At 54.0% G+C, this 13,165-nt stretch overlaps 2 protein-coding genes across 2 annotated transcripts; one reads left to right on the top strand and one right to left on the bottom strand.

Moving 5' to 3' along the window:
* The first annotated feature begins 2,727 nt into the window (after positions 1 to 2,727).
* On the top strand, positions 2,728 to 5,612 carry LOC113209475 (mitochondrial tRNA methylthiotransferase CDK5RAP1). The gene is made up of 10 exons (XM_026427011.2): positions 2,728 to 2,940; positions 3,018 to 3,346; positions 3,427 to 3,666; positions 3,754 to 3,964; positions 4,042 to 4,187; positions 4,293 to 4,510; positions 4,600 to 4,884; positions 4,968 to 5,117; positions 5,213 to 5,353; positions 5,450 to 5,612. Exons 2-10 carry the CDS (start codon positions 3,034 to 3,036, stop codon positions 5,558 to 5,560), a joined length of 1,815 nt encoding a protein of 604 aa, XP_026282796.1. The 5' UTR covers positions 2,728 to 2,940; positions 3,018 to 3,033; the 3' UTR covers positions 5,561 to 5,612.
* Positions 5,613 to 5,669: 57 nt separating this feature from the next.
* On the bottom strand, positions 5,670 to 11,700 carry LOC113209474 (uncharacterized). The gene is made up of 7 exons (XM_052274215.1): positions 11,521 to 11,700; positions 10,456 to 10,656; positions 10,042 to 10,239; positions 9,786 to 9,932; positions 8,208 to 9,191; positions 6,116 to 8,117; positions 5,670 to 5,988 (listed from the first exon to the last, which is right to left on the bottom strand). Exons 1-7 carry the CDS (start codon positions 11,533 to 11,535, stop codon positions 5,870 to 5,872), a joined length of 3,666 nt encoding a protein of 1,221 aa, XP_052130175.1. The 5' UTR covers positions 11,536 to 11,700; the 3' UTR covers positions 5,670 to 5,869.
* Between the last annotated feature and the right edge of the window lie 1,465 nt (positions 11,701 to 13,165).

Below are 13,165 nucleotides of genomic sequence, written 5' to 3'. Positions count from 1 at the left end.
TGAGCGCGTGGAGGCGGCCGGCGCCAACGTCCAAAGGGAGCGTCCAATGTAATTTATGACACCGTGATGATTATTTGATGCCGTTTTTAAGCGCCTCCATCATCGGCCGCCACTTGAGCAAGCAGGCCGCGCCCGCCTCTCCAGCTCTCCAGACCCACACAAAGTTGCAGAGAGCACCACTCGACCCGACTGCCCCCCCCCCCCCACCTCGCTCTCACACGCTCAATTGGTCTCAGACTTGCACGCCTGCTAGCGTTGGGCCTGCCAGGCCAGCTATCGGGCTGGTCCAGGCTAGATGAGCCAGGCCAGGACGAGCCTGTTCCAAGTTCACCAGTACGTGAAACTGGCAGGCGCATTTACTGAAGCTGAACCGGCTGGCTGTCTGCTGCAGGTCTACAGAAGCGCGAGCTCGCTCTATGCCGCGCCTCCCGCCTTGTGACCTCGACCTCGCCCACGCCGCTGGAGTTTGGGTCGCGGCGAGCGTGACGCGGCGGGTCGCAGAGCGAGGCACGCGCGTCGAGCGCAGCGGCGGCGGGGCAGCCTCCGCCCAGCGTGATACAATAAACGCCCTCCTCCCTCTCCTGAGAAAGACCTTTGGCAACTCCGGCCGCGGCCCGACCCGGCTGCACGCCTGTGTCCGAGTCCGTCCAACGGGAAGTCCACGCCCAAACGCCATGGTGAATTACACGGCTTGATGAATTCTACGCCCAAATGACACGAGGGAATCCTTGCCCAAAACGACAACGAGGGCCACCGGAAGTTCAATGTTGGTCCGCCGAGGTGGGACTCGTCGGCCGCCGGAGGCTCTGGTGGGCTGCTGCATGACCCAGATTCTCTCTCCGGACCGAGCGGGGCGGGCGGGGGAGGTGGGGGAGGCTTGCCAGCGGACCACTGTACATCGATCGACTGGGATGGCCTTCCTCCGTGCTCCCATCCCCTTTCCCCCCAATAACTCCAACAGATGTCGCGCATCCTTTCCTCTCCAAACTCCGTCAGCCAATTCCCTCCGAGCCAGGTTGGTTTGCGCCCGCACCCTTGTGGTTGGTACTCACACCAGGAGAGCCGAGGGAGGGGAGGGAGGGAGGGCGCTGGAGGAGAGGGGGGGGGGAGGAATCAGTGACCACGGCTTGTTCAAAAGTTTACAAAAACAGTTCTGGACGGAGGGGTAGTGCGCGACCCGCTCCCCGCGCCGCGGCCGAGGGGCCCGGTTGCGGGGCCAGGCCAGGCGCAGAGCCCGCGGGACGGGACGCGGGAGTGGAGTGAGTGGGAGATCGATAGCGCGCCCTCTCTCTCCCTCTGCGTCTTTCTCCCGCTGGAGAAGCGGATCAGAACCGGATCGGGCCGGTTGGAGTAGGAGTACGCGCGGCACGGCAGTGCGAGGGTGAAACGCGCTGGAGAACAAACCGAAGGGTGAAGGAATGGGGAATGCAGAGGAAAACATTGTTGGCGATGAAATACCGTTTGGTAACGGTGTGTATGCATCACCATGGAGCCAAAGTCAATTCTTAACACATCTCTTATTTAGTGTAACATGCGCGACCCAAAAGTCACTCAAGCTTTTCCCGGGAGGAGGAGGAGGGAGCTGGTTTGGTCGGATAGCGGTAGCGCTGCAACGCTCCTCCGCTCGCTACCGTCACGCGTCACTCACCCGTCCCTTAGGTAGCTGAGAGATGATCCAGAAAGTACGTCTGCCTTCTGCCGCCGTTACGAAACTGCCCAGTTCAGCCAATGGAAGCTCTCATAGCGCCTGATTGGTAGGCAACATCTCTCCTGCAGCGCACACGTGCACTGCTGGTTTGCCTACCCTGGCTTTCGCAGGCGCCGAGCTCCAGAAATTTAACGAACGAATCTGAGGAAATCGGACTTCCTTTCTGGACGATCGCAAAGCGACGGGCCCATAGCAATCACTGAACCGACTGAACCCGACTGAACCGTACGGGGCCCGGGGCCTATGCAGGGACAACCTATAGAGGGTTCACTTCTTTCACCCTGGCCTTGGTAAAGATAGAGTTCCCGTCAAAAATGATATAGTTCGAACAATAACGCCACTCATCCAAATAACCCAAACTTCATCATCCACGTTCACCCTTGAATCAATATGCTGTATATACTGCACACATACAGGTGGTCCACGAGACTCCTCCCTTTATTTTTCCTATGTGTCAGAAGCGGGCGTGCGGGTGGGTTGCACACTCGCACGGGGCCGGAAGGTGAGCGACTGTAGTCAAGCCCGCCCGCACGCCTGCATGCGGTACAGTAAACAAAATAAAAAGGACGGTATCAGCACCTTGCATGTGTTCTTGGGTTTCACGAGTCACGAGAAGTGAACTTCTACAAATTAAAGAACTTTATTGCTTTGAAAACTTACTTCGATACGATATACTCAATTCTTCAATGACATTTCATTCAATGAAAGAAACAATTTTCCTACTTCTCCTACGTAACGATGTTACGATAGCCGCCCTAGTATTCCGCCATTGGACTTCCCTGCCATCGGCAGGAATGCAGGCAGAAGTGACGTGAAGCACTGGTCGACCTGCCCACAGGGGATTGTGTATTTGTGTATTTTTCTGTGTTTTCGATCCACTTTTCACTTGGATATCTTTTCTTCGTCGATAGCAAAAGAATAAATGAATAGAACTATTCCATAGAATTCAAGGTTTCCCGCCACTACAACTTACTGTTTATTCTGCAAATAAATCAAACAGTGAAACCGAAACCTGAAAATAACTATAACCTAACTAACAGAGCATGTATCATTAACTTCTGCTGCTTGTAGTGAAGGCCCCTTTTGAAATTTTGAACGAAGACGAAATGTTTACAAACTGAATGACACGTTGAAAAAACAAAAGTAAATTGAAAATGATGCCGTTGATCAGATCTCTGATGAGCGACAACCGATTAATCTGAGCGAACTTTATGTTTTGTAATATCCTTGGGGTTAGTTTCCCTGGTATATTTGTTTATTTTTTTATGCTTTCAAATTTTGTTACTGACGTAGTTGCTCCTTCTTTCAGACGTTCATTTTATAAAATGCATCGAAAGGTTACATTTCAAGTAATTGAGGGTCTAGTTCAACGTTATAGCCCCAAAAATGTTCCCATTGCGTTCCACTGTCATGGGCAATTTTCAAGCCAAAATGCTCTGTTCTCTACAACGTTCTCAAAATCATTATGGTCAACACAGTCTCGTTGCAGTAGCAATCTCTCTGGGAAAAGCCTTAAAAGTGGACCATCTCTGCAAGATTTTATTGCAAGCTCAGCTCCGGCTGGAGACAAAATAAATACTGAGGCAGATATTGCACCATATCTCACTCAAGAATGTTTTCGAGGAATGGGTAGAAAAAGTGAGATAACCCAACAGTCTTCTAAATTTAAAGTGACTCTCTTTGAAAATGGATCTAAAGTATTATTATTTATTTTCCAGTTTACTTTCATATCAAGGGATGCCAAATGAATGTTAATGATGTAGAAATTGTTTGGGCAATTCTGAAAGGTGTAGGATTTGAGAGAACTGAGATTGTAGAGGAGGCCGATGTTATTCTGACCATGACATGTTCCATCCGTGACAAAGCAGAAACAAAAATATGGAATTTCCTTGATTACTGTAATGGATTGAAGAATAAACGGCCAAGGTCAGAATTTCCTCTAAAAATTGGCGTGTTAGGTAAGTAGCTTGATTTTACTTACGTAGTTTTTTAATGCTAATTGTATCTGTCCACTGAGAGTAAGTTTGCCTTTATGTACTTGTCAGGTTGCATGGCTGAGAGACTTAAAGAGACCTTACTGGAAAAAGATAAGTCAGTAGATCTAGTTGCTGGTCCTGATAGTTACAAAGATCTACCTAGATTACTGGCATTAACAAATAATGACCAGAAAGCTGTCAATGTTCTGCTTTCTTTGGATGAAACCTATGCAGATATAATGCCAGTTCGACTCAACCAGGATTCTGTTTCAGCTTTTGTGTGAGCTCTTCAAATTGACTTAAGAGATTTTGTCATTATGAATTGTTTCTTTAATCTTCTTTTTTTTATCTTTTCAGATCAATTATGCGAGGTTGTGATAACATGTGCACCTACTGTATTGTCCCTTTCACACGTGGACGTGAAAGATCCAGGCCCATGGACTCAATTTTGGAAGAAGTTCGCAATTTATCTGGGCAAGGAGTTAAAGAGGTTACACTTCTTGGTAAGCTCCAACACAACCTTTGAGTTATTGTGTAAATAAATATTTTCTAAATCCTCATTCAAATGTATTTAACTATACGAAATTCTTCATTAACTGTGAAAACAGGTCAAAATGTTAACAGCTACTGTGACAAAACATCAGTTGCCCATTATGGTGGGTTGGAAAAAGATGAGCCCACTCATTTAGCAAAAGGATTTAAAACTGTGTATAAAGCAAAGAAAGGTGGAACACGGTTTGCTGATCTTCTTGATCAAGTTTCTAGGATAGATCCTGAAATGCGTATTCGCTTCACTTCTCCACATCCAAAGGATTTCCCTGATGAGGTATGGCTTGTAGTGCCGTTTTTGTTTGTTTTATTTCTTCTGGGTTTCGTCTTTTTTCGCCCTTTAAATATATTGTTATTTTTTTCAAGGTGCTTCACCTTATCCGTGAGCGACAAAATATTTGCTCATCTCTGCATATTCCTGCACAGAGTGGGAATAGCGAAGTACTTGAAAGAATGCGCAGAGGATACTCTCGTGATTCCTACATGGAACTTATTAATAATATACGGAGTATACTTCCAGATGTAACATTATCTAGTGATTTTATTGCTGGTTTCTGTGGTGAAACAGAGGAGCAGTTTGCGGATACCTTGAGTTTAATTGATCAGGTTCCATACACTACAGGTTTTCTCTTTGCCTACAGTATGAGAGAGGTAATACTAAAAATCCCAATGAAATATATACTGTAAATCTTTTTTGTACCGTTCACAATAATGCTATGATTTCATTGTAACAGAAAACCACTGCTCATAGAAGATACAAAGATGATGTTCCAGATGAAGTTAAACATAGACGCTTAAAAGAAATGACTGAGTTATTTTATTCAAAGTCCAAAGCACTCAAAAGTAAGAGGATAGGAGAGCTGGAGCTGGTTCTTGTTGAAGGAGTAAGTGATGACTATCTGCTGAATTCACCACATTTAATAAGAGAACACCTCTGTTAATTTGTTCACTCTATTACGATTTCTATTTTTATTTTTAGATCAGCAGACGAGGCAGTGTTGATTTGAAAGGGCGCAACGATGGCAATGTAATTGTTATTTTGCCTAATGAGGAGATACCTGTATCATATAATTCTTCAGAAAAATCAAAAATAAAGCCAGGAGACTATGTTGTGGTTGAGGTAACACTTTGTCCAAGAAAAATTATATTTGACCATCCTAGAGTCTCACAAACTATTCTTCAAAATGTCCTGTTATATTTTATTTTTCTGTCTTAGGTCGAAAGAACTGCCAATGTATTGATGGGCAGAGGATTATACCATACAACACTGAATGAAGGTATTGTGAAACCACAAGGTGCCTCAAGAACTCATCAGGCATTTGCATGATCTTGCACATATTATGATGTAATTGTTGTTAAAATATATGATTGTATTAGTATCGGATTAGTATCAGATTTGTTTCCAATAATAGTCAGAGATCTTGAAAACTTCAAGTACCACATAATAGAGAATTTGTTTATTTTCCATTCAATAGTTAAAAAAAAACAAAACACAATAATTTAACAAGCCCATTTTAGCATGATAGATTTAAATATTTATAACAAGTTCTACAAATAGAAATGGAGTATATACACTTTAGAAAAAAGTATTCAAAGTAAGGAACACTGAGCATATTCAATAACAAAAAATACACATTTATACAAGACTTGCATTTGTGTGCCTTTGGTGCACTATGGCAGCAGCAGCATTTGCTATATTTAGGGCAGCAGCACTTCTTGGAGCAGAGTTTTGCAGAAGACCATCACTGTCGAGTCCTATGAAAAGAGAAGAATTCATCAGTTCACAGAAATCTTACTTGCGTCGTGCGTCCAGTCTTGACAAAGCAATGAATGGCGGGAAATCATTTTACAGTACTCGAACGGTTGGAAAACATTGACATACCTGACAACGAAGGCGAAGTTCCCTTGGAGTTGGAACTGCCTCCCATCCTGGTGGAGTACCCCGAATCGCCGTGGTCGGGCGAGTACATGCCACTGCCGCTCCCGCTGCCCGCCGTGTAGGGGTAGTGGTGGAAGGGGTGGCCGAGGCCGTGCACGGCGTGCACCTCCAGCTCGAGGTCCGGCGTGCCGGCGGGACTGTGGTGGTGCGCCAGGCCGTTGAGACTCCCCAGGCTCAGGGGGTGACTGAGCGTGAGCGGGTGGGAAGCGCCCCTCGTGCCGTTGGGCGTGCCCCTTGGATCCTGGTCGTGGCCGTGCCCGTTGAGGCCGAGCCCGTGCCCGTTGATGCGAAGAGTGTGGCCGTTCAAGCTATGGTTATTCAGACCATGGCCGTTCAGACCATGTCCGTTCATACCATGACCGTTCACAGCGTGGCCATTAAGACCGTGGTTTTGACCATTGATGCCGATGGTATGGCCGTTGGTCAATGGTATGTCCAGGAAGTCCGGGCCCACGTCCGTGCTGTACACAGCCGTGCGGCTGCGGTACGGCAGGTCCGAGACGAGGATGCGGGGCCGGGGTTCACGTCCGTCTCTCCAGCAGGGCGACACGTTCTCGTAGTCGGGGCCGAGGCCGAGGCCCGTCCTGGGCGCGCCATCCGCGTCCTCACCGTCACTGGACTCGGAGTCGTCGTCGCGGTGGCACGCCTGCACGCGCCGGGCCTGGACCTGCACGCAGTCGCCCACATCGATGGCCATCTCCCTAGGGGTGGAGAGCGGGACGGCGTGAGCAGCAGGGCCGGCGGTGGTGGAGACCTTCAGGTGCGCGGGGGCCGCCGCCGAGGACACGACGTCGTCCTTGGCCTTGGCGGTCTGCGCCTGCTTGCCGTGCTTGCCCTTCAGGTTATTCAGCATGTGAGTCTGAATGCGGGCCACCATGTCGTGGACAGACTTGCGGAGCGGTACGTGCGCGGGTACGGCGGGGCCGGTGCTTGAGGTGTCCGTCGTGGCGCGCTTGAGCGGCACTGGCGCGCCGTTGGTCAGGGGGCCGACAGGAGGGGAGCTGGCCGCCGGCATGCCGCGAGGGAGCGGCACCACCTCTCCCTTGGGACCCTGCGGGCCCTTGGAGCTGAGGGAGACCTGAAAGGGTGTGGCGAACTTGGGCTTTGGGTGCAGGACGGCGGCGGCCGGGGGCGGCGCGTTGGAGATGGCCTTGGCGGGGCCGGGAGGCTCCACGACCAGGTTCTGCTGGCTCCGCATGGCCGCCGTCGGCTGCTGCGGCTGGGGCAGCGGGGGCAGACGCGGGTCCAGGTCCCGGAGGTCCCGCAGATCCGAGCTGAAGATGATGCCGTCCTCGACCTGCACCTCGTAGTCCGGGTTGGTCACCATGCCCCCGCTCTCGTCCTGCTCCTGCTCCTGTTCTAGGTCGCGCAATCTGTCCAACCGGCGCCAGTTCTCGATGTCCTCCGCGGTGACGCTCACGCCGTGCCAGCGGGCAGCTCGCGCCGCGGGCGAGCAGGGCACCGGGGACGGTGATGGCGACGAGGAGCCGCCGGCGCCCACGCCCAAGGGTGGGGTGGGCGACCGCGAGGACACCACCGCGGGCTCGACGCGCAGCAGCTCCTGGCTGCGGCTGCGCCTGCGGCCGGGGGTCTCCTCGGGGGTCTTGGGTGGCGCGTGCACCTCGGCGTGCAGGTACTGCACCGAGCTTCTGGCGGGGCCCTGGCTCACGCCTGAGCTGAGCCCTGGAGACAGCCTGCCGCCCTCGTCCACCTGGTCCAGCGTCTGCAGACGGCGGCCCGCGCCCTTGCTGCCCCTGCTGCCCCGGCTGCCCCGGCTCTCCCGGCCGGCGCGGCTGCCGCTGCCCCCGCGACTCTCCAGCTCGGAGCCGGAGCTGCCCCGGCCGCGGTCCCGACTCGTGACTCTCTTCAGCTGCGCGATCTCCCTGCTCGCGCGCGCCACCTCCAACATGAGTCTCCGCTGCTGACCTCGCCACTGCGACACGCGCTGCAACGGGAAAAATAAAAAGAGTTAATATGGCTGAGGGGATTTCATTTTGGAACTCGCAGAGCGATGCGCCGACGCTCTGAATCATACCTCGTCGAGGACCTCTAGCTCGGGGTGGTCGGACAGCCCACCGGCGTCCAGCGGGTGTTGCTGCTGCGCCATGGCCTCCACCATGTGCTGCACGCGGCGCGCGCGGGACTGCAGCCGCGCCGCGCTGAGCAGCGGGTCGTGGCCGGGGTTGTGCGTGGGGTCGGTGGCGGCCAGCACCTTGTCGGCCTCGGCCAGCAGGTCCCAGCTAAGGCCAGGCCGCAGCCGGGGCAGTTTACCTCGGCCGCCGCGCCGCAGGAAGCTCTCCTTGCGCCGGGCCGTGTTGTCGCCCTCGGACAGCACCTCGATCTCCTCGCCGATGTCACCGTTGCCGTTGCGGTCGGCGGCCTCGGCCGCGGAGTCCAGTTCGACGTGGTGCAGCGGGCGCTCCAGCAGCGAGTCGACGCTGCGCGCGCGCGGCACGGACGGGGTGCGGGCCACGGCGCCGGCCGCGCCGCCCACCCCGCGCAGCCATTGCTGCAGGTGCAGGTGTCGCTGCGAGCAGCGCGCGCGCTCCGCCGCCAAGGAGCGCGTCAGCTGGGAGATGTGGCCCTGCGTGCGCCGCTCCAGCCCCTCCACCGCCTGGTTGATGTGCTTCTTCAGGTCCTGCTTGTCGCGGTCCAGCCGCTGCTCCATGTGCCGGAAGAAGGGCGCGCAGTAGCACGTGTAGCCCACGCCCACGGGGCCCTTGCGGATGTTGCCCGCCAGGTCCAGGTAGTACTGCTCGCCCTTGCGCAGCGGCTCGGGGGGCAGCGAGTCCAGCCGGGGTTGAGGAAAGGAGGACGTGTCCGGGTAGTAGTGGCAGCCGTACGGCGACCACGCCGTGCCGGCCCCCGGGGCCGCGCCTGCCGCCCCCTGCACCGCTCCGCCCTGGACCGCACCGCTGCCCGGGACGCCCCCAGGACCGCCGCCCGCCCCTGAGCGTGACCCTCGAGATCCAGAACGGGATCCCGAGTTCCGGCCAGAGCGACCGCCAGAACCCTTCTTCTGCAAAGAATAAGGTAAATGAGAGATTAGAAAGAGCGATGGAAAGTGTTTGTGACCAGAGCCCTGCAAAGAGCGAGCATCAGATGCTTCTATGGAGTAAATGGTGTAAATGGTGTAAAATACATAGGTGTCATTCTAGCTTCCACCTCGCTTCGCTCGCAATCGCAAGTTTCCTGTAGACTTACAGAGGTATTATGCCTAGAAAAGGGAAAAGCCATCTATTCCTTATGGTGTTTCTTGCATAAAATGACTCAAAATTAAAGCTATGAATTTAAAGAAAAATCTCGCTCGCATAAGCTCAATGTGCGACACACTGTTTGTGACGGAGGCAACGAGTCGAATGGGTTGCCCGCCCGACAGGCGAGTCTTCTGGCCCCACGCGGCGCCGATAGTTAGACAACCCAACGTACACCACCCGGAACACGGGCGGGAAGTCTATGTTTGTTGTGGATACACAGTCATCGGGGCACCCATACCGACAAAATCTCTTCGTATCCACCACAACTCTAGTCTTGTGTTGACTCACTCGGAGTAAAACGCGGGGTTTCTCCGCTTTTACACAGACTCGACGTCCCGTACCCGTAAAGTACCCACCTTTTTCTTGGTGGCATTCTCCTTGCTGGTGGCAGGCTCCTTGCCGACGTCCTTATTCCGCGGCATCGGGATCACGGGGTTGTTGAGGATGCTGAGGATCTCGGACAGCTCCTTGCGAGTCGCGATGTCCCGCGCCGTCTCCCCTTGCTGCGGAACACAATGGAATAGGTTTGTTAGATTGTGTGAGTCGGCAGTTTACCCGTTTTTTTCCGCATCCTTACAGAAACATGCTTGAGAGGTGCCCTAGCTTCGTCACCTTGTTCCGCAGGCTCTTGGTGCAGCCGGCCTCCAGCAGTATCCTGGTGAGCTTGCGCCGGCCCATGGCGGCGGCGATGTGCAGCGCAGTGTCGCCGTTCTTGTTCTGCTCCGACACCTTGCACTCGGCGCTCACCAGGATGCGGGTGACGCCCGCGTGCCCGTACCGCGCGCTCGTGTGCAGGGGCGTGTCGCCGTACTGGGGGTCACAAAACAAATCAGATGTGAGCAAAGGGAAAGTGTGTCCCGGCGCAAAAGCAGCACGGAGCGGCCACGATACGATCGAATCGCATTCGCGTCTCGTGTTAATTGTGACATTATTTGGACAGTGACGTCAATGCCGCTCATGACCTTATCGTGACACTCGTGTTACTTTACGACTTGTACGTGCACGTCGTCGGGGTGCTCTGCTCACGTTGTTCCGGACGTCCGGGTCGCAGCCCGCCAGCAGCAGCTCGCGGCAGCTCTGGTTGTGTCCGTTCTGACAGGCGAGGTGCAGCGGCGCGAAGCCCGCGTGGTTCCGCAGCGACAGGTCGGCGCCGCGCACGGCGCACAGCGCCTGCACGCACCGGGAGAAGCCCTTCCAGGACGCCTCGTGCAGCGCAGTGTTGCCCGGCTGCGGAATGGAGTCAAATTAGCACAACACATCATTTTCATATGGAATAGTGCAAAACATATTTTTCGTCGAGTGAAGAAAGAAGAGGAAACAGGCCCTGCTGCCGCAGTGTTTCCCTCTTCTTTCTCTATCTCTCTCTCTACCGCGACGGGCGGAGTGTTTATTAATTTTATGCCTCTTTTCCTTTCCCACACACTTCCTTATTGTGAACCTGCTGCCGAGCTTTATACTCAAGTTAATTTGTTTACTTTACTCATTTATTTTCCGGCATGGGACAAAGTGCTCGGCGGTCCCACGCAGTGGATGGCCGCAGGGGAGCTGCCGGGTAAAAGACGAAGAGGCAGAGGGGGGGGGGGGGGTAATGACGCTCCAAACCGCAACAGCTGCGATTCCAAATGAATGAGAGCAAGTGCTATGGGATGAGTGGAGGAAAGAGGGGGAGGGGAGATTACCGCAACACAATCTCCGATTCAATCGCTGCATGCGTCCCGGCCCGGCCCGGCCGGGGCCCCGGAGCAAGAACGATCCGAGGCAAGAGCGAGCGAGCCGGGCAAGAGCAAGATCAGCGGCCAGCAGCCATGCCTCCGCGACTCCACCTCGGCCCAGCCATAGCCATGCCCAACGTGCATCGAGAGGTATGTTAAAATATGCCGCTGCTTAATATATACTAGCGTTTCATTTTCTTCTACGAAATCACAAAAGGGAGAAGAGAAGCAGATATGAGTGGAGGGGAAAGAAAATAAAAAAGCGGTTCTAGGGAATTTAAACGTATGCGGGGCCATAGCCAGCCCGACCGGCTGGAGTAGAGGTAGTAGCACGTTCCCTCCGGTCGGGCTCATGCCAGACAGGGAGGAGGTTACTTACCCCGTTGTCCTGCATGTTGACGTCGGCCCTGTGCTTTAACAGCTGCTTCACCAGGTCCAGGTGCCCCTCCGCCGCCGCACTCTGCAGCGCCGTGCACCCCGCCTGCACACCACACCACAAACACCCTTAGCTACAAACCAAGCCAGAGAGGATACGCAGCGATAGACGGCTTTGAATCAAAGTCAAATACCAAAAGTTCATTTAAAAATAAAAATAAATATCTTATATTTTTTTTTACATTTTACAGCCGTCTAAAGCCAGTATAATAGCGTGGAGCAACCTCTACGCCTTGAACTAAAATCAATCAAAGTAAATGATAAATACAATATATATAAATGGTCAAGTCCAGAGTCCAGGCTGTCACCCATAAAGTGCAAGACCCCATAGTCTGTACAACACGTCTATGTGGTAGTCGAACACGCTGCTGCTGAAAATAATTCATCAATTTCAGCAAATGCGAATGAAATATACCCAGCAGCAGAGTGTTGTCATTGCCAACGTCATGCAGTTCAAGTCTCATGCTTCAAGCAGTACAGTATGTACAAACAGAAAACGCATTGAAAATACGTTGGAAACAATGGGAGCCTAGCTCCTTTCGTAACAGAGCAATCACAACGAAGGACGAGGAGCACCGAGCGGAAACAGAGGAGGGGACCCCATCGAAGGACTCCCGGGGGCGGGTCAAGGACACGCGGTTCCCACAGAGGTGGACTGGGCTGGCTCGTCGCGTGCTTGTTGTGTTCGGCCCATTATTCCTAAGTTCCGAGCGTCGTACGCACCTTTCGGTCTTTGATCCGTTTCCGGTCTATTTTTTTTCCTTCTCTCTCGACGACCGTGTCGTAAGGAGCCCCAGGCATGCATGACATGAGCTGAGCAGGGCTGCCCGTTTAGGGCCTCATCAGCGGCCGCGTGAGCCGAGCCCGCGCCGCCGCACCACCGCGGTGACCGAACAATCCCCGGCGGCCCTGGAAACGACCGCGACGATTACCCTTATGACCCGCTGGGCAGCGCGGCGCACAGTGAGGGCCGCTGTGCAGCGTGAGAACACCACGCCGGCCAATCAGGGAATGTCACGGACCCTGGCGGGGGACCCTGGCGGGACCCTGCTGGCGGGACCCTCCAGCGCACGCCCCGGGGAAAGGGCATACGGGCCGGGCCGGGGGCGGCGCGGACCACACAGCAGGTCCTCGCCATGCCGCCACCTGGCTGCGGCAACACTGCGGCGCGGCGAGCGGCGTTTTTACTGCGTAGAGAGCAACTCTTAGAAGTTTAAAACTTGATACGGAGTTGGCGATCTCGCTCACACGGTAAAATAACGCTCATAGCGATCATGCTGGGCGGGGCCGAGGCGGGGCGGCGGCGGGCACCGGCGGGCACTCACGCACCACACGGCGAGCCTGAGCCGCGCCTGAGCCGCGCCGCCCGTCATACCGACGGCTTATTTACAATCCGCGCCAAATGTCACGCGTTTTATACTTCTTGCGGACGCGACGCGCGAATTCCACCACCGCGGGCTTATTACTAGGCTATGGGGCACTGGTCGGCCTCACCGGTGAACGAACCTACCGCTTCCCCCTTGAGGCGCTCTTTCTGCCTCTCTCTCTCTCTCTCTCTCTCTCTCTCTCTCTCTCTCTCTCTCTCTCTC

This window comes from Frankliniella occidentalis, unplaced genomic scaffold (assembly GCF_000697945.3).
Source record: "Frankliniella occidentalis isolate FOCC.00 unplaced genomic scaffold, Focc_3.1 Scaffold353, whole genome shotgun sequence".
In the NCBI taxonomy this organism is placed as follows: Eukaryota; Metazoa; Arthropoda; class Insecta; order Thysanoptera; family Thripidae; genus Frankliniella; species Frankliniella occidentalis.
Note: the sequence above shows the minus strand (reverse complement) of the source record. Positions and strands in the feature narration are given on the sequence as shown.